Genomic DNA, 20,840 nt, shown 5'->3' on the forward strand with positions numbered 1-20,840 from the left:
TTACTGTGCTCTTTGGTGATAGGAGGATGGCAACTGATCGAGCTTTTGTTATAAACTATGGGAGACATAAAATCCTTTGGAAAGCCATACTTGTTCATCGTTCTAACACTGGAACAAGATAGAAATTTTCCCCCTTTCCAAAAAGGGGAGGGCAATAGCCCCATAAACATGGAAGCAAAAGTTTAATTAAAAAAAATATTGGGAGTAGGGAAAGCCTACTTGCAGTGCAGAAATAACTCTCCCCCCTTATTATGCTCAATAGCAAAGTAAAAACAAAACCAAAAACCAAAAACAGACTGTTTTAACCACGTGTAGAATGTGCATTTACATGATTGTCTATACATGCGGTTTGAAAGAAAGGAAGCGTTAATTCTTCTTTTAAGAAAGCACTGAAATCAAAACCAAAATAAAACATAATTGAGTTTTATATTTTAAAAAATACATTAAACATATACTCTTTTCTGCAATGTGCATATTTTTTTTATATTCGCTCTCTCTCACACATTCTTTCTCTATCTCTCTCTCTTTCTCTCTCTCTGAACTTAAGGTACTTTGGTCAGCAAATCCTATTGTTACATCCTCATTTCCCCCCCCTCTTGAAACAACAACGCTTCCAGAAAGTTTTCCCCAAACCACCTAACATCTATTTGGAGATTTTTGTTGTTGTTGTTGATTTGCTTTGATTTGGTTTGTGTCCCCCCCCCCTTTTTGTAAACTTTACAAAATAGCACAAAGATTCCCTTTGGATCAAAAGCTTACATACTCTTTTGTGTGTGAGGGAGAAGATCACAAGATTCATTCCATCCCAAGTTGCTTTCATCCTCTGAGCAACTTTTCTACACAATCCTTTGGGTTAGTTATTGCTTAGAGCTTTGACTTGATGTCACCCACCGTGCAGGGGGCATTTCTTTGGCTTGACGTGGCACAACAAATGGGGACGGAGAAGAAGAACTAAAGGGATTATTATCACAAGGGAGGAAACTAAAATACAATGGTGACGCCAACATCTATGGCAGTGTTTCCCAACCTTAGCAACTTGAAGATACCTGGACTTCAACTCCCAGAATTCCCCAGCCAGCATTTGCTGGCTGGGGAATTCTGGGAGTTGAAGTCCAAATATTTTCAAGTTGCTAAGGTTGGGAAACACTGATCTATGGTATGCATAGCACAGAAGAGCCCCCACCCCATGAGGCAAATAAAAAAAAACCCCAAAAGCAAAAAAGAGAGATTTAGCTATACTTAAAGTAAACATTGTGCATCCTTCTTGTGAATCAAGAGGTCCTCCAAGTCGGCTGCTTTCAAAAGAGACCAGGTCTTCCAAATCCATCTGATTTTCAACCCAAATCAATTTCTGCCTCACGGCAAACATAGATGCCAAAGAGCCCACAAATAGGACAAGCTTTTACAAAAGTGCAACAGTTTACAAGGCCTTGATGATTTTTTTTAGTATCCTGGGAAAATTGTGGGTTTTTGGGGGGGAGGGGATTCCTGTTTGGCACACCAGAAAGGGTTTTTGGAACCGGAAACACTGCGTTTGTCTTGCCAGCGCACCCGACGACAGCATCAGACCACAAATTCTGGAACATCTTCATGGGCGAGGTCCAAGGAAAAGTATTTGCTGGTTCTTTTGACGGGAAAAGCGTTTTGGATGTTGATACACTGTTGGGCTAAGCAGCCATTGCAATACAGACTGTCTTCAGCCAATCCATGGCCACACCCGAAGGTATAACTCTGTGCTGTCTCTTGGCATAGGCCCGCCAGGCGCAAGAAGTCTTTTTGGTAGAGCCGAATGTCATCCAGACTTAAGCTGTGGCGATCGGTGGAGGTCCTTGGTTTCTGGCAGATATTCTGTAGAAAACAAGGCAAGGTTTAATGCGTCCTTCCTTATTCTGAGTCCCTCAAGTTATGGAACAATTTGCTTTATGGAACAACTTGCTTTATTTCTGTCTGGTAGGTTCCTTAAATAGTTTGATATCAGGGATTTTTGTTATTGTTGTTTTCAAGGGCCCCTGAATTTGGGAAAAGAATGATTTCCCCCCAAATTTAGCCTCTTCTTTGAGGAGAGTAGGAACTTGAGAAGACACACAGACCGGGTTCAAACAATATATTAAATTGTAAATATAGGTTGACAAAGCACAATGACTATACTGTATTCACATTGCATCCTTATGATTGTATCCTTATGATTTATGTTAATACAGTGTTCCCTCGATTTTCGCGGGTTCGAACTTCACGGAAAGTCTATACCACGGTTTTTCAAAAATATTAATTAAAAAAAATACTTTGCTGGTTTTTTCCCTATACCACGGTTTTTCCTACCCGATGACATCATATGTCATCGCCAAACGTTCGTCTGCCTTTAATAAATATTTTTTAAAATAAACTTTAATAAATAAACATGGTGAGTAATAATCTGAATGGTTGCTAAGGGAATGGAAAATTGCAATTTAGGGGTTTAAAGTGTTAAGGGAAGGCTTGTGATACTGTTCATAGCCAAAAATAGTGTATTTACTTCCGCGTCTCTACTTCGCGGAAATTCAACTTTTGCGGGCGGTCTCAGAACGCATCCCCCGCGAAAAGCGAGGGAACACTCTATATTGTTTCCTGATTGCTTATTTGTATCCCATGACAATCATTAAGTGTTGTATCTCATAATTCTTGATAAATGTATCTTTTCTTTTATGATGTGCAGTGAGAGCATATGCACCAAAGACAAATTCCTTGTGTGTCCAAAACACTTGGCCAATAAAGAATTCTATTCTATTCTATTCTATTCTATTCTATTCTATTCTAAGAGGACTGTAATGGGCACGCATAAGTGCACCTTTGTGCCGACTGTCCCTGTCCTACTGTCTTTTTATCCTTTCTATCTCTACTTTATACTTACGTTATGTTAATACATACTTTATAGTTTGACAAAATAAATAAAATAAAATAAATAAATAAATATTGATTTTAACATCATGTTGGAACTTAGGTATTGCATACAAAATTGTACAATGCTTCACCTGTAAATGACTTTTTATTTTTAGCTTTAATCATAATGCAAGGTGTGTGAAGAACCATTTTAAACTTAGCATAAACTGCTCTAATCTCAATTGTAAACAATTCAATTTTTGTAACAGAATTGTCAAAGTCTGGAATATTTTATCTGATTCAATTGTCTCAGCTATTCACTTCCACGATTTTAATTCTAATTTAACCTCTGTGGACCTCACTCCATATTTAAGGGTGTGCGCATAAGGGCCCTAGTGTTCCCTCTTTTCCTGTCACATTTCAATTTTCTTATTTTCTTTGTCTGAATTTGTAATTTTTGTTTGGAGAAGAAAAATAAATAAATAATGAATAAATCTTATTTTGTGTGTGAGCCCTTCATATAACATACTAAAATAAAAGCTGTATGATTATAAGATACTGATCCACCGACAATCAAGTTACATTTTAGTCTAGTCCGGTATATTGTGCAAACTCAGCCAAGCAATCTTCATTGATACTTTTAGATTATCTGAAAGTTTAAGGTGCCTTATAAAATGCTTGTCAAGCCATAATCCGGTGTATTTGTTTTACTTCTCCTTTTTCTACCTACAGTTACAGTACTGCAGAGGAAAGTAGAAGACATAATTAAAACATCATGTGATGCTTGAAATGTAACAAATAAATGAAAACATATGGAAGGGATTTTTCTGCTATTTCCAAAACAGTGGTTTTGTTTCCATTCCTGTTATGATTAGCTGCCATTAGAATGCTATGTTCTGTCATAGACATCCACCCATTGAGTCTGATTTGGTTTTTTCCCATCGCAATTCACAAACCTGTGGCAACGAATCAATGCTCTGGCCACGAAGTTTTACCACTGTCTCCGAGGAGCTGGAAGTAGACGAACTCACTTCTTTGACCACTAATCCTGAGATAGGTGACAAGAAAATAAGAACCAAAAGAGGTGAGTTTTTTCCTGATTCAATCTTCATTAAGTTTTCATGTTATTGTAGCACTGTACACAATACGGTACATCTGAAATGCACTTTTTGCATCTAATTACATTGTAAAAATCATATGAGTCTGTTATCTTTTAGCTGGCCTTTACAGAATTCTACGTATGGCAATAATAAGTTCAATGGAATGAAAACAACCTCCCTTAACCAGCTGCTCTCCATATGCGCAGACTTGAATTTCACTGCTAACTAAGGACTTCCCATGGGTCATACTAACTAGGGATTATGAAAGCTCTTTTCTGGACGATCCTGTCTAAGCCACGGTGGCGCAGTGGTTAGAGTGCAGTACTGCAGGTTACTTCTGCTGACTGCAATGCGGAAGATCAATCTCACCAGGCTCAAGGAAGACTCAGCCTTCCATCCTTTCGAAGTGGGTAGAATGTGGAGCCAGATTGTTGGGAGCAATATGCTGACTCTATAAACCACTTAGAGAAGGCTGTGAAGCGCTGTAAAATCTATATATAAGATGGTAGACGGTATATAAGTTTAAGAGCCATTGCTATTGCTAAGGAAGGCTAACCTTACCCTGAAAATTATCTGAGTGAATATTTATTTATTTATTTATTTGTTTGTTTGTTTGTTTTGATTTGATTTGATTTGTATGCCACCCCTCTCCGTAGACTCGGGGCGGCTAACAATAGTAAAAAGGCAATATGAACAAATCTAATATTAAAAGTAATGTAAAAACCCCAATTTAAGAAACCAATCATACATACAGACATACCATGCATGAATTTTATAAGCCTAGGGGGAAGGGAATATCTCAATTCCCCCATGCCTGACAACAGAGGTGGGTTTTAAGGAGCTTACGAAAGGCAAGGAGGGTAGGGACAACTCTGATATCTGGGGGGAGTTGGTTCCAGAAGGTCGGGGCCACCACAGAGAAGACTCTTCCCCTGGGTCCCGCCAAACAACATTGTTTAGTTGACGGGACCTGGAGAAGGCCAACTCTGTGGGACCTAACTGGTCGCTGGGACTATGGTCAAAATTCAGCCTGATATGGCACAATTTGGTATATGAAAGATATTAAAATTAAGACACCTACTCTGCTGGAAACTGTTAACTTGCAATGAATGGTTACTTCTTTATTTATCGTTAAATATTTGACAAATTGCGCGTAGTGTATATAAGTAAATTTCTTTGAACCTTTTGTAATCATAATAAAAATACAAGTAAACCTCGACTTACAACCACAATTGAGCCCAGACATTATGTTGATAAGTGAGAAATTTGTTAACAGTGGTGCAGTGGTTAGAGTGCAGTGCTGCAATCTGGCTGCCAGCAGTTTGGCAGATCGAATCCCAGTAGGCTCAAAGTTGACTCAGCCTTCCATCCTTCCAAGGTTGGTAAAATGAGGACCCAGATTGTTGGGGGAAATATGCTTACTCTCTGTAAACTGCTTAGAGAGGGCTATTAAGCAGTATGAAGTGGTATATGTCTAAATGTTATTGCTATTGCTATTCATTCATTCATTTTGTTTATGCCACCCTTTCCCTTAGACTCAGGGCGGCTTACAACATGTTAGCAATAGCACTTTTTAACAGAGCCAGCCTATTGCCCCCACAATCTGGGTCCTCAGTTTACCCACCTCGGAAGGATAGAAGGCAGAATCAACCTTGAGCCAGTGATGAGATTTGAACCATTGACCTGCAGATCTACCGTGTTTCCCCAAAAATAAGACAGCGTCTTATATTAATTTTTACTCCCAAAGTTGTGCTATGTCTTATTTTCAGGGGATGTCTTATTTTTCCCCCAATGAATTGTATCCTGTATCCTGTAGCAGCAAAAATGCATCCAAACACGCAGCAGCATATTGGATGCATGTTGGATGTGTTTTAAATCTGATTGATGCAGCATTTTGGATACAATTTATGGACAACTGTTATATATGTTCTGTTTGGGAATGCTGCAAAACGAAACGTCTCCTGTGTCTTACTTTAGGGGGATGCCTCATATTAGGCAACTCTACAAAACCTCTCCTATGTCTTACTTTCAGGAGTGACTTATTTGGGGGGAAACAGGGTAGCAGTCAGCTTTAGTGGCCTGCGGTACTGCACTCTACCCACTGAGCCACCTCGGCTCATATATATGTGTTTGGTCCCATTTTACGACATTTCATGCCACATTTGTTGTTCTGCTGGGCTCTCTGGTAGGAGCCTCCCGAAAATTCAAGGGTACAAATTTCAGACACACGCACGTTTGAAAATTCAAAACAATGTTCTTTATCACAAAAGTCAAAATAAACTAAGCACTCTTTTTGTATTGCAAAGAGCACTCGCCCCAAAGCAACTGGGTAGTCTGTACAATTTCCCTTAAGCAGTCATTAAGTACTTAGCTATCAGCTGTGAAGAAACTTCACACCCCTTCTTCTTCCAACGAAGTGAGACACACACACACACACATTGCTCTGCTTTGGTTTCAAAGGCGTGAAAAATCAACAAAAGTCCAGAAAACAGCAACACACGATTCCTGAAGAACTGCGATCAGATAACCCACACGCTGCTATTTATAGCAGCAGCCCTAATTACTGGAGCCCCACCCAACCACAGGTGGCCTCATTTTCTCTTGTAATAATCCTTCAGTTGTTGTCTCCTATGCATCACTCTATGCATGTGTGGATGTGTCATTAATTCTTGTTCAGAATCCAAGGATGATACAGATGATTGATCTCCTCCTGGGCTGTCTGCCAAACTCCCCTCTTCCCTGTCAGTCATGCTTCCTTGGTCAGAGGAGGCTTCATCGACAGACTCCATCAGGAGCAAAACAGGCCTGCGGCATGTGGATGTCTCCCCCACATCCACCTGCACATTCCTTGGGGCAGGAGCTGGGCCAGAGCTAACCACAACATTTGTTAAGTGAATCATTGCAGTTATTGAATTAGTAAGGTGGTTGTTAAGTGAATCTGGTTTCCCCATTGACTTTGCTTGTCAGAAGGTTGCAAAAGGGACAATGCAACCGTCATAAATGTGAATCAGTTCCCAAGCATCCAAATGTAAATCTTGTGGCCATGGGCTTGCTGCAACGGCCGTGAATCACTTTTTCCAGTGCCGTTGTAACTCTGAACTGTCCCTAAATGAACTGTTGTAAGTCAAGGACTACATGTAATTGCCCTTTTGTTCCTTACTATAAACTCACCTGAATGTCCACTAAACTTCCTGGCCAACAGCATGTCCTCTGTGATGTAAATGCAAACATCAGGATTGATGTCCTCCAAAGAGGTTTCGCTTGTTGGCTCGAGATCTCGAGGATCATCAACCAGCATTTCTATTTCTGAAACAGAGAGAGAATAAATGCCAGGTGAGAGGAGCTGGAACAGCTACATTGACAAAACTATGGGTACAACAAAGCATAATTTCTAGAATGGAATGGAATATGATAGGTTAGGATAGGAAAGGAGAGGATAGGACAGAATAGAGTTGAAAGGGATCTTAGAGGTCTTCTAGTCCAACCCTCTGCTTTAGGCAGGAAACTCTTAAAAACCTCAGACAAATGGTTATCCAACACTTATTTAAAATCTTCCAGTGTTGGAGCATTCATAACTTCTGGAGACAAGTTGTTCCACTGATTAATTGTTCTGTTAGGAAATGTTCAGGAGGGAAGTGTTTTTAATAGTAAAGTGAACACAAGAACAAGGGGGCACAATCTGGGGTTAGTTGGGGGGAAAGATCAGAAGCAACGTGAGAAAATATTATTTTACTGAAAGAGTAGTAGATGCTTGGAACAAACTTCCAGCAGACGTGGTTGGTAAATCCACAGTAACTGAATTTAAACATGCCTGGGATAGGCATATATCCATCCTAAGATAAAATACAGGAAATAGCATAAGGGCAGATTAGATGGACCATGAGGTTTTTTTTTCTGCCGTCAATCTTCTATGTTTCTATGTTTCCTTGGTTCTAGGTTGCTTCTCTCCTTGTTTAGTTTCCACCCATTGCTTCTTGTCCTACCCTCAGGTGCTTCGGAGAGCAGCTTGTCTCCCTCTTCTTTGCGGAAACTCCTGACAGTTTTACAACAGCTATATATAAATTTTGGGAAATTCAAATGATCCACATTTTTTCCTTAATGGTTTAGCCATGAAAGAGGGTACAAGACACAGGGGCGGTGTGTGTGTGTGTGTCTTCTTTTGTTCCCAGAATGAAAAGCAGATACGGGGAGGCAGCAATCAAATCCAGAGAAATAACAATGGACACATCCCTTTCCTTCTAGACTCTTTGTCCCACCAGCTGCAGGACAGGATGAAATCCACATGGAAAGGATTTACAATCCTCCATGGGCTATTTCTTCATGCATGGTGACTTCCTTCTGGCCACCCAATTTCAATGAAAAGAAAAAGAAAGAAAATGTGATGCCCACTGGGAGAATGCTGGCATGCTGTGGTCATCTTTGGAATCAATCCCCCCCCTTGAGATTTGCACTGCTTCCATTCTCCATGCCTTTCAGAAAATGTTGAAGATACACAGGCTTGGGGCTGTTGAATATAGACACTCTACTGCAGCCCACGTTATGATAGAGAGAGGGATGAATGTGATTGAATGATTTTAATGGCATGGGGGTTTTAGGTTTGTGAAGTTAGATTTTAGCATGTTTAATGGATTTAGTTTTAAATTGGCTTAGTTTTCATCTTTGATTTCTACTGTTTTATCTTATATATTTATCTTTATGTTGTAAGACGCCTGAGTCTCTGGAGAAAGGCAGCCTAGAAATCAAAATAAATAAACAACAAACAAACAAACAATAAATATCTTGTGTTTTCTTGCTCTTGAAAATATAGCCTTGGATACTTTTAATACCGTTAGGAAATATTAATATCATGGTACCGGACCAGATTATCTCTGGGACCGCCTTCTGCCGCACGAATCCCAGCGACCAGTTAGGTCCCACAGTGGGCCTTCTCCGGGTCCCGTCAACTAAACAATGCCGTTTGGCGGGACCCAGGGGAAGAGTCTTCTCTGTGGCGGCCCCGGCCCTCTGGAACCAACTCCTCCCAGAGATTAGAATAGCCCCCACCCTTCTTGCCTTTCGTAAGCTCCTTAAAACCCACCTCTGCCGTCAGGCATGGGGCAACTGAGATATTCTTTCCCCCTAGGCTTTTACCATTTATGTATGGTATGTTTGTATGTATGATTGGTTTTAAAATAAGGGTTTTTAGCTGTTTTAGTATTGGATTGTCGCATGTTGTTTTTACCACTGTTGTTAGCCACCCCGAGTCTACGGAGAGGGGCGGCATACAAATCCAATTAAAATAATAATAATTAATAATAATTAATAATAATTAATAATTAATTATTATTATTATTAATAATAATAATAATAATAATAATAATAATAATAATAATAATAATAATAATAATAATAATAAAAAAGAGATAATTACATAGAAAGCAAAGGAGAAGAAGGATGCAGAATCAGGCCATTGGTCATTCTAACTGAGCACTGTTTCTGCCTGGAGTTTTCAAAATCTTTTCAGGCAGTGGAAATTGATAATTACAAATTCCACAAACCTTTGATCAACAGGCAAGCTCTAGAGATTAAAAAAAATGACTGTGTTCAAATAAACCTCATCAGGTTCTTATGCATCCATAGATTCCTGCAGAACACAGCTTGAAAGAAATCTCGTATACATCAGCCCTTTGCAGCTGTGCTGGATTAATATTCAGAATCTCTTTGGTATCCTGAGAAATTATGCGCGTTGGTACCCAGCCGGCTTATCAGAAGACTGGTTATGCTAATTGCCAAATGGATCTCTAGAAACCCAAGCAGAAAAAAGCCATCCTGAGGTTGTTGCAAAAATCGCTTTTCAAACTTGATGTTCTGAACTACCTTTTATACTTTTCATTCTTTTTATTGAACTACAATTAACAAGCTTCACCAAATAACTAAAAAAAAAAATCCAAAATGCGTAAAGAAAAAAAGGATATAAAAATGGATATGTATTTGTAACTCTATAGAAAATATAGAAAATACAAAAACATCTACTAAAAAGTAAATTAATTTTTAATTAATTTCATTAATTTAATTTTTTTAAAAATAAAAATATTGGATTTGTGAGCTGCCCAACTCCTTTCGGACTCTAGGTGGTGTAGAACAGATTAAAAATAGTATAAAAACAGTTCAAAACCCAAAAAGCCAAGATAAATAAACATGCACTCTACATTCCAAACATGCACAAAGTTTCCATACAGCAGCGAAGGACTGCCATCTTCGGTGTTACTGGTGCGCCCTCTGTGGCCGTTGTGAGCGTGTGCAGGCCCATTGGTGCAAAATTTGGCTTCTGCGCATGTGCAGCAAGTGAAATCTCATGTGAAGATGCTCGCGCGAGCAAGATTTCGCCAATATTTTTGCTTCTGCACATGCGCAGAAGCAAAAAATAGCTGAAAATCGCCAAAATCTCGCTCATGTGAGCATTTTCACACGAGATTTCACTTGTTGCGCATGCACAGAAGCTAAATTTTGCATCAATGGGCCTGCACATGCTCACAATGGCCACCAGAAGGTGCAGCTGTGCAAGCATCCTGAAAATCAGTACCGGAACGTAGCGCCTTACCGTTCTGGTAGCAGGCCATCACTGCCATGCATGTAAAGTATAGTGATACCTCATCTTACAAACGCCTCGTCATACAGTGAAGGGAGCCTCAGTGAAATCCCAGCATCGCAAAAACACAGAGGTCCAGAGGTGGGGTTTCGAGGACTTCAGTGTTTTTGCAATGCTGCAATTTCACTGATGCTCCCTTCGCTGGGAAATCCCACCTCCGGACTTCCATTGCCAGCGAAGCGCTCATTTTTGCAACGCTGGGATTTCCCTGCTGGGATTCCCCTGCAGCATCGCAAAAACACAGAAGTCCGGAGGTGGGGTTTCCCATGGAGGGGAGCTTCAGACGAAATCCCAGCAGTGCAAAAACGGGCGCTTTGGCTGGCAAAAGGGGTGGATTTTGGGCTTGCACGCATTAATCGCTCTTCCATTGATTCCTATGGGAAACATTGTTTCGTCTTACAAACTTTTCACCTTAAGAATCTCGTCCTGGAACCAATTAAGCTTGTAAGACAAGGTATCACTGTATTTCTGTATTCCATATCCTGGAACTTGAATCCCAATTTAGGAAACAAACAAACCAACAGATCTAAACTCTACATGACTGGGCAAAGGTTGTCAAGAATGAACCAAATGTGGACCATTACCATCCTCCTGAGAGGAGTCCTCCTCCAGGCGTTCCTTCTCACTGCTTTCTACTCCAGAGGTATGAGAACTACCGTGACTGGTCATAGAGCTGCAAGCTCTCAGCTGGCGATGGACAGCCGCCACCATGAAGTCCTCCTCAGCCCCCCGTTCCCTGGGCTTTGGGTCAGTCTCAATTCCAGAGGTGTGGGAGCTGCTATGGCTAGCCGTTGAGTGGCGGGAGAGGCGCTTGTGCTTCACGCTGCCTGAGCTACTTCCGCTGGCTCGGGAACGCTTTTCCAGTTGATCCATGTCAAGGTCCAGAGCATCGCTGATGTAGGATTCACGGTATTGTTTTTTCTCTGGAAGAATCATACGTGAAAGAATGTAACACCTGTACTTAACCTGGCAGCTGAACGATGGACACAGAAATTCAATTCAATTCAATTTATTAGATTTGTATGCCGCCCTTCTCTGAAGACTCGTGGCGGTTCACAGAATAAATATAAAACAAAGCATATACAACAAATCTAATATATTTTAAAAGTATGACTAAAAATCATACAGTACAATCACACCATGCATCACATTTATTAGTCAGAGGGGCAAGGTCTAACAATCTGAGGTTAGTTGGGGGAAAGATTAGAAGTAACGTGAGAAAATATTATTTTACTGAGTAGATCCTTGGAACAAACTTCCAGCAGACGTGGTTGGTAAATCCACAGTAACTGAATTTAAACATGCCTGGGATAAACATATATCCATCCCTAAGATAAAATACAGGAAATAGTATAAGGGCAGACTAGATGGACCATGAGGTCTCTTTCTGCCGTCAATTTTCTATGTTTCTAATTGCCCCAAGCCTGGCGACATAGATGAGTCTTAAGGCTCAAATGAGGGTGCATATGTACAATTTCATATACCCGTGATGGCAAACTTATGGCACGTGTGCCGGAAGTGGCATGCAGAGCCATTTATCCAGGCACGTAAGCCATCGCCCAGCTCAACTCTATATGCATGTGCATGCCCCTCCCTCTGGTCAGCTGATTTTTGGGCCATTTCCAGACTTCTGGTAGGCACTTAGACTTATATAGTGGTACCTCTACTTATGAACTTAATTTGTTCCGCGACCAGGTTTTTAAGTACAAAAGTTTTTAAGAAGAAGCAATTTTTCCCATAGGAATCAATATAAAAGCAAATAATGTGTGCGATTGGGGAAACCACAGGGAGGGGGGAGGCCCTCTTTCGTCCCAGAAGATTCCTAGAGAGGCCCCACGGATGCTTCTCCCCGCCTTTTCCGGCCTTGTTTCCTCCCAGGAAATTCCTAGAGAGGCCCCACAGAGGCTTCTCCTTGCCTTTTCCGGCCCTGTTTCCTCCCAGGAGATTCCTAGAGAGGCCCCACGGAGGCTTCTCCCTGCCTTTTCTGGCCCTGCTTCCTCCCAGGAGATTCCTAGAGAGGCCTCACAGAGGCTTCTTCCCACCTTTTCTGGCCCTGTTTCCTCCCAGGAGATTCCTAGAGAGGCCCCGCAGAGACTTCTCCCTGCCTTTTCTGGTTACAGTTTCGGAGGCTCAGGTTTGTAAGTGGAAAATGGTTCTTGAGAAGAGGCAAAAAACCACCCGGTTCCTATCTATAAAAGTTCGTACGTAGAGGTGTTTTTAGGTAGAGGTACCACTGTATACCACTTCACAGTGCTTTACAGCCCTCTCTAAGCGGTTTGCAGAGTCAACATATCACCGTCAACAATCTGGGTCCCCATTTTACCTATCTTATCCGTGGAAGGGTGAGTCAACATTGAGCCAGTGGTGAGATTTGAACTGGTGAACTACAGCCAGCAGTCAGCAGAAGCAGCTTGCGGAACTGCACTCTGACCACTGTGCCACCAAGGGAAGGTGATAACGACCTCCCTGGGTCCAGATGTCCCCAAAGTGGGTGGGGGAGCATGCGCTGCGCAGGGGGAAAAGGGGGAACATAGGGGGGTCACATGCACAGGGGATGGGGCGCATGGGGGGGTTGCACACAGATGCATGGGGCAGGGGCACACATGGGGTGTCATGCACGCATTGCATTATAGGTAACAGCATGCATGCACACACACTGCTGTGCATGCGCTTTCGGCACACAATGCAAAAAGATTAGCCATCACTCTCACATACAGTGGGTGCTATCATGAAGTCACCAATGCATATATCGTTTCAAACTGGCATTAAACATGGGATTTCTACCTTCGTTCTCCTCTAGCTTCCTGATCTGCCGCAGGAGAGGTTGCAGGTTTATGTAGAGGCGATGGCTGTTGCTCAGGAGCTGCAGCAGATGCCGAGATCGCAAAGGACAGCCGGTGTAGTAGGTGAGCTTGCGAGCAGATGGCAGGCCATCAGGCAGAATCTCAAATCTCTTGCCCTGCAAAGAAAAGAGACATGAAGGAGTTCACCAACACACAGAGACTTCTGCTTCACCTAGCTTTGTAGGGCTTTTTAAAAGTTCTGCCTCTGATTTTCTCTATTTTATAGTGTTTTGTTAGAATATTCAATATTATATGGCAGAGTCCGATTGGAGCTGAGCGGCAGATAAATCCCATTAATTAATTAAATGACTGGGAGAACCAGTGGTAACAAAGTCAGCCAATGAATAGGCATAGCAACTCAGTCAGCCAATGGGAGCTCACCACTTCTGGTGAGTCTGTGCAGAGAATCGAAACTGGAACTTAAGCTTAAGGCTGGGTGTGGCTTCAGTCCTCTCTCCACACTGCACTCTGTATTCTTCCACTCAGAACTAGAAGCTGCTTGTGTTTTACTTTTAACTGTTGCTACATTGAAGAAGAACTCTGCTAAAAGTATTGTGAATATATACATATATTATTATATTTATAAAGAAGTTATTGAATCCAGCCAAATCAGTCATCTGAGTGTGCTTCTGGTTTTATTTTACAATGAACTTTAATGTTTGTCATATTGATTGATTGATTAATTGTATTTATATGCCGCTCATTCCAAAATGGACTCATAGCAGAGGTCTGCTAGAGACCTTCAAATCTGGCAACTTTAAGACTTGTGGACTTCAACTCCCAGAATTCTCCAGCCAGCTATGCTTAAAGTTTTAAAGTCTTAAAGTTGCCAAGTTTGGGGACCCCAGTAATGTATGGTATTAAAATAGGGTCCAATTTGGGGATTTTTCTACTCACCACAAATACAAGTTTTCCTACGTTGGTCCAAGGGAAGTCATAGAGCAGTTGTCTTTCACTGTTTATATTCTGAAAGAGAGAGAAGAAGAAAAAATAACTATGATTATGCTGCACTTACTTTAGAGAGTATACAGCTTTTTAACTAAAACAATACAAACCGCTATTTTTCATTTCATCTGTTAAAAAATGCACGTCCGTCTGTCTTTGTGACATCAAAGCTCCGCCCATGGAATTCCCTATTGGGATTCCCCACCTCCTTTCCAGCCTCCAGATTGGCCGAAAATGGCGCTCCGCTGAGCGGCGCAGCCCGGCTGTAATCTTCTGAAACAGCCGGGCGTTTCTCGGCGGTCTCCGGAACCCGAACCTCTGGGTTCGGCATTCAGGAGAACACCGAGAAGCCCCCCGGCTGTTTCAGAAGGTGACAGTCGGGCGGCGGCGCTTCTCGGCGGCCTCCCGAACCCGAACCCAAAAAGTTCGGGTTCGGGAGAATGCCGAGAAGCCCCCCGGCTGTTTTAAAAGGTGACAGCTGGGCGGCGCCCCCCAGCGGATTGCCATTTTGCGATTTTTTTTCTTTTTGCACGCATTAATTGCTTTTACATTGTTTCCGGAACCAATTAAGTTTGTAAGATGAGGTATTACTGTATTTGTACTGAGCACTCTGGAACATTTGAAAAGTGTTCACTTTGCACAAACTAGGCCGAGAACATCTTCTTGCTCCCCCACTGGAGCAGGAAGTGGCAGAGTGCAGCACTGCAGGCTACTTCAGCTAACTGCTAGCTGTAGTTCAGCTGTTCAAACCTCACCAACGGCTCAAGATTAACTCAGCCTTCCATCCTTTTGAGGTGGGTAAAATGAGGACCCAGATGGTTGGGGGCAATATGCTGATTCTGTAAACTACTTAGAAAGGGCTGTAAAAGCACTATGAAGTGGTATATAAATCTAGATGCTATTGCTATTGTTGTAAGTCAGCTATGGAAACATGTACCTGGAATATCTGGATTCCCTTTGTGGTAAGCCCAAGGGAAAGGGAAGCATCAATTTCTTTCTTGTCCTACAAGAGAGAAAATACACTTGCATTATTTTCCCACATAATGCATTTGGCTGACATCATCAGTGACAACCTAAGCTGTACACATATTCCCCAGCTGATTGAGAAAAGAAGCATTCCTTTGACCCAAATGAAAGAAGAAACATAGAAACATAGAAGACTGACGGCAGAAAAAGACCTCATAGTCCATCTAGTCTGCCCTTATACTATTTCCTATATTTTTATCTTAGGATGGATATATGTTTATTCCAGGCATGTTTAAATTCAGTTACTGTGGATTTATCAACCACGTCTGCTGGAGGTTTGTTCCAAGGATCTACTACTTTTTCAGTAAAATAATATTTTCTCATGTTGCTTTTGATCTTTCCCCCAACTAACTTCAGATTTGCCCCCTTGTTCTTGTGTTCACTTTCCTATTAAAAACACTTCCCTCCTGAACCTTATTTAACCCCTTGACATATTTAAATGTTTCGATCATGTCCCCCCTTTTCCTTCTGTCCTCCAGACTATACAGATTGAGCTCATTAAGTCTTTCCTGATACGTTTTATGCTTAAGACCTTCCACCATTCTTGTAGCCCGTCTTTGGACCCGTTCAATTTTGTCAATATCTTTTTGTACGTGAGGTCTCTAGAACTGAACACAGTATTCCAAATGTGGTCTCACCAGAGCTCTATATAGTGGGATCACAATTTCCCTCTTCCTGCTTGTTATACCTCTAGCTATGCAGCCAAGCATCCTACTTGCTTTTCCTACCGCCCGACCACACTGCTCACCCATTTTGAGACTGTCAGAAATCACTACCCCTAAATCCTTCTCTTCTGAAGTTTTTGCTAACACAGAACTGCCAATACAATACTCAGATTGAGGATTCCTTTTCCCCAAGTGCATTATTTTACATTTGGAAACATTAAACTGCAGTTTCCATTGCTTTGACCACTTATCTAGTAAAGCTAAATCATTTACCATATTACAGACCCCTCCAGGAATATCAACCCTATTGCACACTTTAGAGTCATTGGCAAATAGGCAAACCTTCCCTACCAAACCTTCCCCTATGTCACTCACAAACATATTAAAAAGAATAGGACGCAGAACAGCCCCTTGTGATTTTTGTGTGTGTTTTTTTTAAGGACTGTAAGAATTAGTGGGACCACAACCTTATAATCCTCAGAAAGACCAGGATGAAGATGCAGGATGCATAACCCACAACTCGTGGGCAATTGTCATTCTCTTTCAGCATCATCCTTTTGGCATCTCTGGAAGTAGGTGAGATCAGCATTTTTAGCTTGGAAGGTTTTCTTATTTTTATTTTGCTTTGGAGGGACATTTGGAGGCATAGCTGATCTGGCTCTCCACAAAACAGCTAAGTCAAACATAACCCAGCATCTCTTGCTTGCTCCCTACAAACGACTAGTATTTGGAAATACTACACATCTTTGCAAATAGAAGCTCCATTTAACAATTATGTCTGTATTTGAACATCCCCAAATACAGTGTCTAAGATGGTCAACTAGAAGCATAGAAACAAAGAAGACTGACGGCATAAAAAGACCTCATGGTTCATCTAGTCTGCCCTTATACTATTTCCTGTATTTTTATCTTAGGCTGGAGATATGTTTATCCCAGGCATGTTTAAATTCAGTTACTGTGGATTTACCAACCACGTCTGCTGGAAGTTTGTTCCAAGCATCTACTACTCTTTCAGTAAAATAATATTTTCTCATGTTGCTTTTATCCCAGTGACTTGAATAGTTCCTGCCAAGTGGAGTTTATTTTGCTATTGGGCAATGCATTTCAATTATTTGAAAAATATTCAGCAAACCAACATATATCACCCTCTGGATCAGGATCTGGAAAGCATATCTTCTTATATGCAAGAAAGGGGAATTAATTCTGGTCCATTCCTATTGTTAACCCATCTTTCCTCTGAGCTGTGTGCATTACTCAACTCACTGAATAATCCACGGCTCCCATTGTCATTCTGAAAAACATTTCAAACATTTGCTTGCAAAGCAATTACTAAAGGATCATGACTACATCCAGCGAAGTTAGTGCCAGTCCAGGTAACATCCTCCTGAATCTCAGCTGCCAAGCAGCGCAATGCTCATAGATTTAGAATTTCACTGTACATCTTTATCACCAGTTTTGGAAAAGGGGCTATTAAAAAAATAACCCTCTGCACCTTCTTGATTTGCAATTTAAAATGTGCCTCTAAGCCAGGCGTGTCAAACTCAAGACCCGGGGGCTGGATCTGGAAACAGGGAAGGACTGGCCCGTGGTGCTTCTGCCAGCAAAAATGGGCTCCCAAACTCCGCTTTCATTTGCCATGGTCTCCTGCAACTCCCTGCCAGTGCGGCCTTCCCGAGCTCCGTTTTCACTGGCAGAGTCCTGCAGGAGACCATGGTAACTGAAAGTGGAACTTGGGAGCCACAGGCGCCCTGACAGGAGAGACGTTGAGTTGGCCATGCCCATCCTGGTCCCTCCAAGTCAAACACAGCCCTGACGTGACCCTCAATGAAGTAGAGTTTGACACCCCTGCTTTAAGCCTACCTCCAAATAATTTATTTTATTTTATTTTTGTACACTTGTATACCTGCACGATTCAAAAAGAGAGCCGTGAAAATATTTTCAGAGCCATCACATCCTGGATACAAACTGCTACAACTCCTACCCTCAAAACGGCGCTATAGAACACTGCACACAACTAGACACAAGAACAAGCGCCATCACTCTATAACCCCCTCTATATCACTCTATAACCCCCTCAACATTGTCAAACTATTTACTAGGTCTGCACTGCTATTAATCTTCTCAACGGGGTCCCATCACCCATCTCCTCCCACAAATGCCTGCATGACTGTAACTTTGTTGCTTGTATCCTTACAATTTATATTGACTGGTTCCTAGTATGATTTGATTGCTTATTTGTATCCGGACTATCATTAAGTGTTGTACATTATGATTCTTGACAAACATGTTTTCTTTTATGCATGTGTAGCAAGACAAATTCCTTGTGTGTCCAATCACACTTGGTCTATTCTTTTCTATTCTATTCCATTCCATTCCATTGTCATGCGAATGAACGTATGATAGGGAAATTGTTAAAAGTTACGACTGGGATGCAGCATTCCAATAATAATAATAATAATAATAATAATAATAATAATAATAACAACAACAACAACAACAACAACAACAACAATAATATTCCAACTTCAGACTGATCGAGTTCTGAAGCATAACACACCAGACATTGTGATCGTGGAGAAAAAGAAAGTATGGATCATCGACATCGCAATCCCAGGAGACAGCAGAATTGAGGAGAAGAGCTAGAGAAATTAGTGAAATACGAAGATCTAAAAATCGAGCTGCAACGACTCTGGCATAAGCCCGTGAAAGTGGTCCCAGTGGTACTTGGCACGTTGGGCGCAGTACCAAAGGATCTCAGCAGACATTTGAAAACCATTGGAATTGACAAAATCTCCACCTGTCAATTGCAAAAGGCCGCTTTACTGGGATCGGCAAACATAATTCGCCGCTACATCACGCAGTCCTAGGTGCTTGGGAAGCGACCGACTGGTGATGAAATACGAAATCCAGCATAGTGATCTCGTTTGCTGTGTTGTACTGAAATAATAATAATAATAATAATAATAATAATAATAATAATAATAATATTTTATTAGATTTGTATGCCACCCCTCTCTGGAGACTCGGGGCAGCTCATAAAAAGATTAGAAACTGCCGAGCAGTGGGCACTTGACCCAAATATCTGCTTGCTGTAGCCTCACTCCATACCTTATACAATCTATAATAATGGACAGCCACATCATCCAACCGCACAGCCTCCTTGATGTACTTGAGGTGGGCTTCCGAGGCTGTCAGAGCACACTGGTCCTTGTGCATGATGGGGATGTGTTTCAGGATGTATTCCTTCCCTCTCTTGGCCACCACCTGTCAATAAGAAAAATGCACATTAATTATTAGGGCACATGGCTTCATATTCTCAGGCACTCCGCTGCTCAATTATTTATTTAGTCAATTTATATGACTCTGGGCGACAAAGAGTGTTAAAAAGGTAAAATAAATGTGTGCAAAGATTAAAATACATAGCAGCCCGGAAAAACAAACCACAACAATCATTAATATAACCAGGAGACAGCCCCCTTTGCACATTGATTGCAGCCTTCCCTGCTCCAGATGTCTTGGAGGCATTGAAAATGGTGCTTATGCATTTCCTAGAACATTTTAGGCATTAATAGATTGTTCTATTTCAGAATAATGAAGGGATGAAGAATATAAAAACAACCCCATTGAATCAAATTAAGGCTTGCCTTAATTTAGATTACTTACTTGCCTTAATTTTTTAAAAATATATTTTTATTGATTTTATAATATAAACACACACATAACATATAACAAATGCTCAGTGATTAGTGCCCCCCACCAGACAACATACATACCCCTCTACCAAAATGGGGGCATATTTTGTATACACCATTTTAACTCAAGAGCAATATATCTATTTACATATTATAAAGTGATTCCTTGTAGCTTGGTCTCAAATTCTACTGACCATATATCCTCTTATCTTGTCCCATCATCCCATCAGTTCCCACAGATCAGTTTCATTGGCCATTCATTCATCCTCTTATCCATAATCTCAAATTGAATATGATCCACCATATATCGATACCAGGTTTGTATTGTCCATTTTGTCGCATCCTTACTTACTTGCTTGCCTTAATTCAGATTACTTGAACAGCTTACTTATGGGACCGCCTTCTGCTTCACATATCCCAGCAACCAATCAGATACCACAGAGTTGGCCTCCTCCAGATCCCCTCAGTCAAACAATGTTAGCTGGCGGGACCACGGGGGAGGGCCTTCTCTGTAGTGGCTCCGGCACCCTGGAACCAGCTTCCCCTGGAGATTCATAGCACCCACACTCTCCTGGCCTTCCAAAAGGCCCTAAAAACATGGCTTTGCTGGCAGGCCTGAGAAGACCATTGAGCATTGACACCTGCTCCTGATTGTGGTATGATTGTGCGATGAATGTTTTTTGCTATGGGGTTTTAACTTTTGTATTGTATTTTATTGTTGTTCACTGCCCTGAATCCGCTAGGACAGTGTTTCCCAACCTTGGCAACTTGAAGCTATTTGGACTTCAACTCCCAGAATTCCCCAGCCAGCGAATGCCCATACATGGAGTACTGTGTTCAGTTCTGGTCACCACACTTCAAAAAAGACATTGAAACGCTGGAGAAGGTGCAGAAAAGAGCAACCAAAATGATCAGGGGACTAGAAACCAAGACTTACGAAGAGAGACTGCGGGAACTGGGCATGGATAGCCTAGAGAAAAGGAGGGCCAGAGCGGACATGATAGCAATCTACAGGTATACGAGGGGTTGCCACAGAGAGGAGGGGATCACTTTATTCTCCAGGGCACCGGAGGGCCGGACGAGGA

At 41.5% G+C, this 20,840-nt stretch overlaps 1 protein-coding gene across 1 annotated transcript in view; it reads right to left on the reverse strand.

Moving 5' to 3' along the window:
- Positions 1 to 409: 409 nt before the first annotated feature.
- The window catches only part of FRMD6 (FERM domain containing 6), a 100,912-nt gene continuing 80,481 nt past the window's right edge, over positions 410 to 20,840 (reverse strand). The window contains exons 7-14 of the mRNA XM_070732997.1: positions 19,172 to 19,327; positions 15,310 to 15,375; positions 14,325 to 14,393; positions 13,369 to 13,543; positions 11,169 to 11,507; positions 7,128 to 7,262; positions 3,813 to 3,904; positions 410 to 1,848 (exon numbers count right to left, since the gene is read on the reverse strand). Coding sequence (XP_070589098.1) covers positions 1,564 to 1,848; positions 3,813 to 3,904; positions 7,128 to 7,262; positions 11,169 to 11,507; positions 13,369 to 13,543; positions 14,325 to 14,393; positions 15,310 to 15,375; positions 19,172 to 19,327 — 1,317 coding nt within the window. The 3' untranslated portion in view covers positions 410 to 1,563. The remainder of the gene's footprint in view (positions 1,849 to 3,812; positions 3,905 to 7,127; positions 7,263 to 11,168; positions 11,508 to 13,368; positions 13,544 to 14,324; positions 14,394 to 15,309; positions 15,376 to 19,171; positions 19,328 to 20,840) is intronic.

This window comes from Erythrolamprus reginae, chromosome 1 (genome assembly GCF_031021105.1).
Source record: "Erythrolamprus reginae isolate rEryReg1 chromosome 1, rEryReg1.hap1, whole genome shotgun sequence".
Classification (NCBI taxonomy): Eukaryota; Metazoa; Chordata; class Lepidosauria; order Squamata; family Dipsadidae; genus Erythrolamprus; species Erythrolamprus reginae.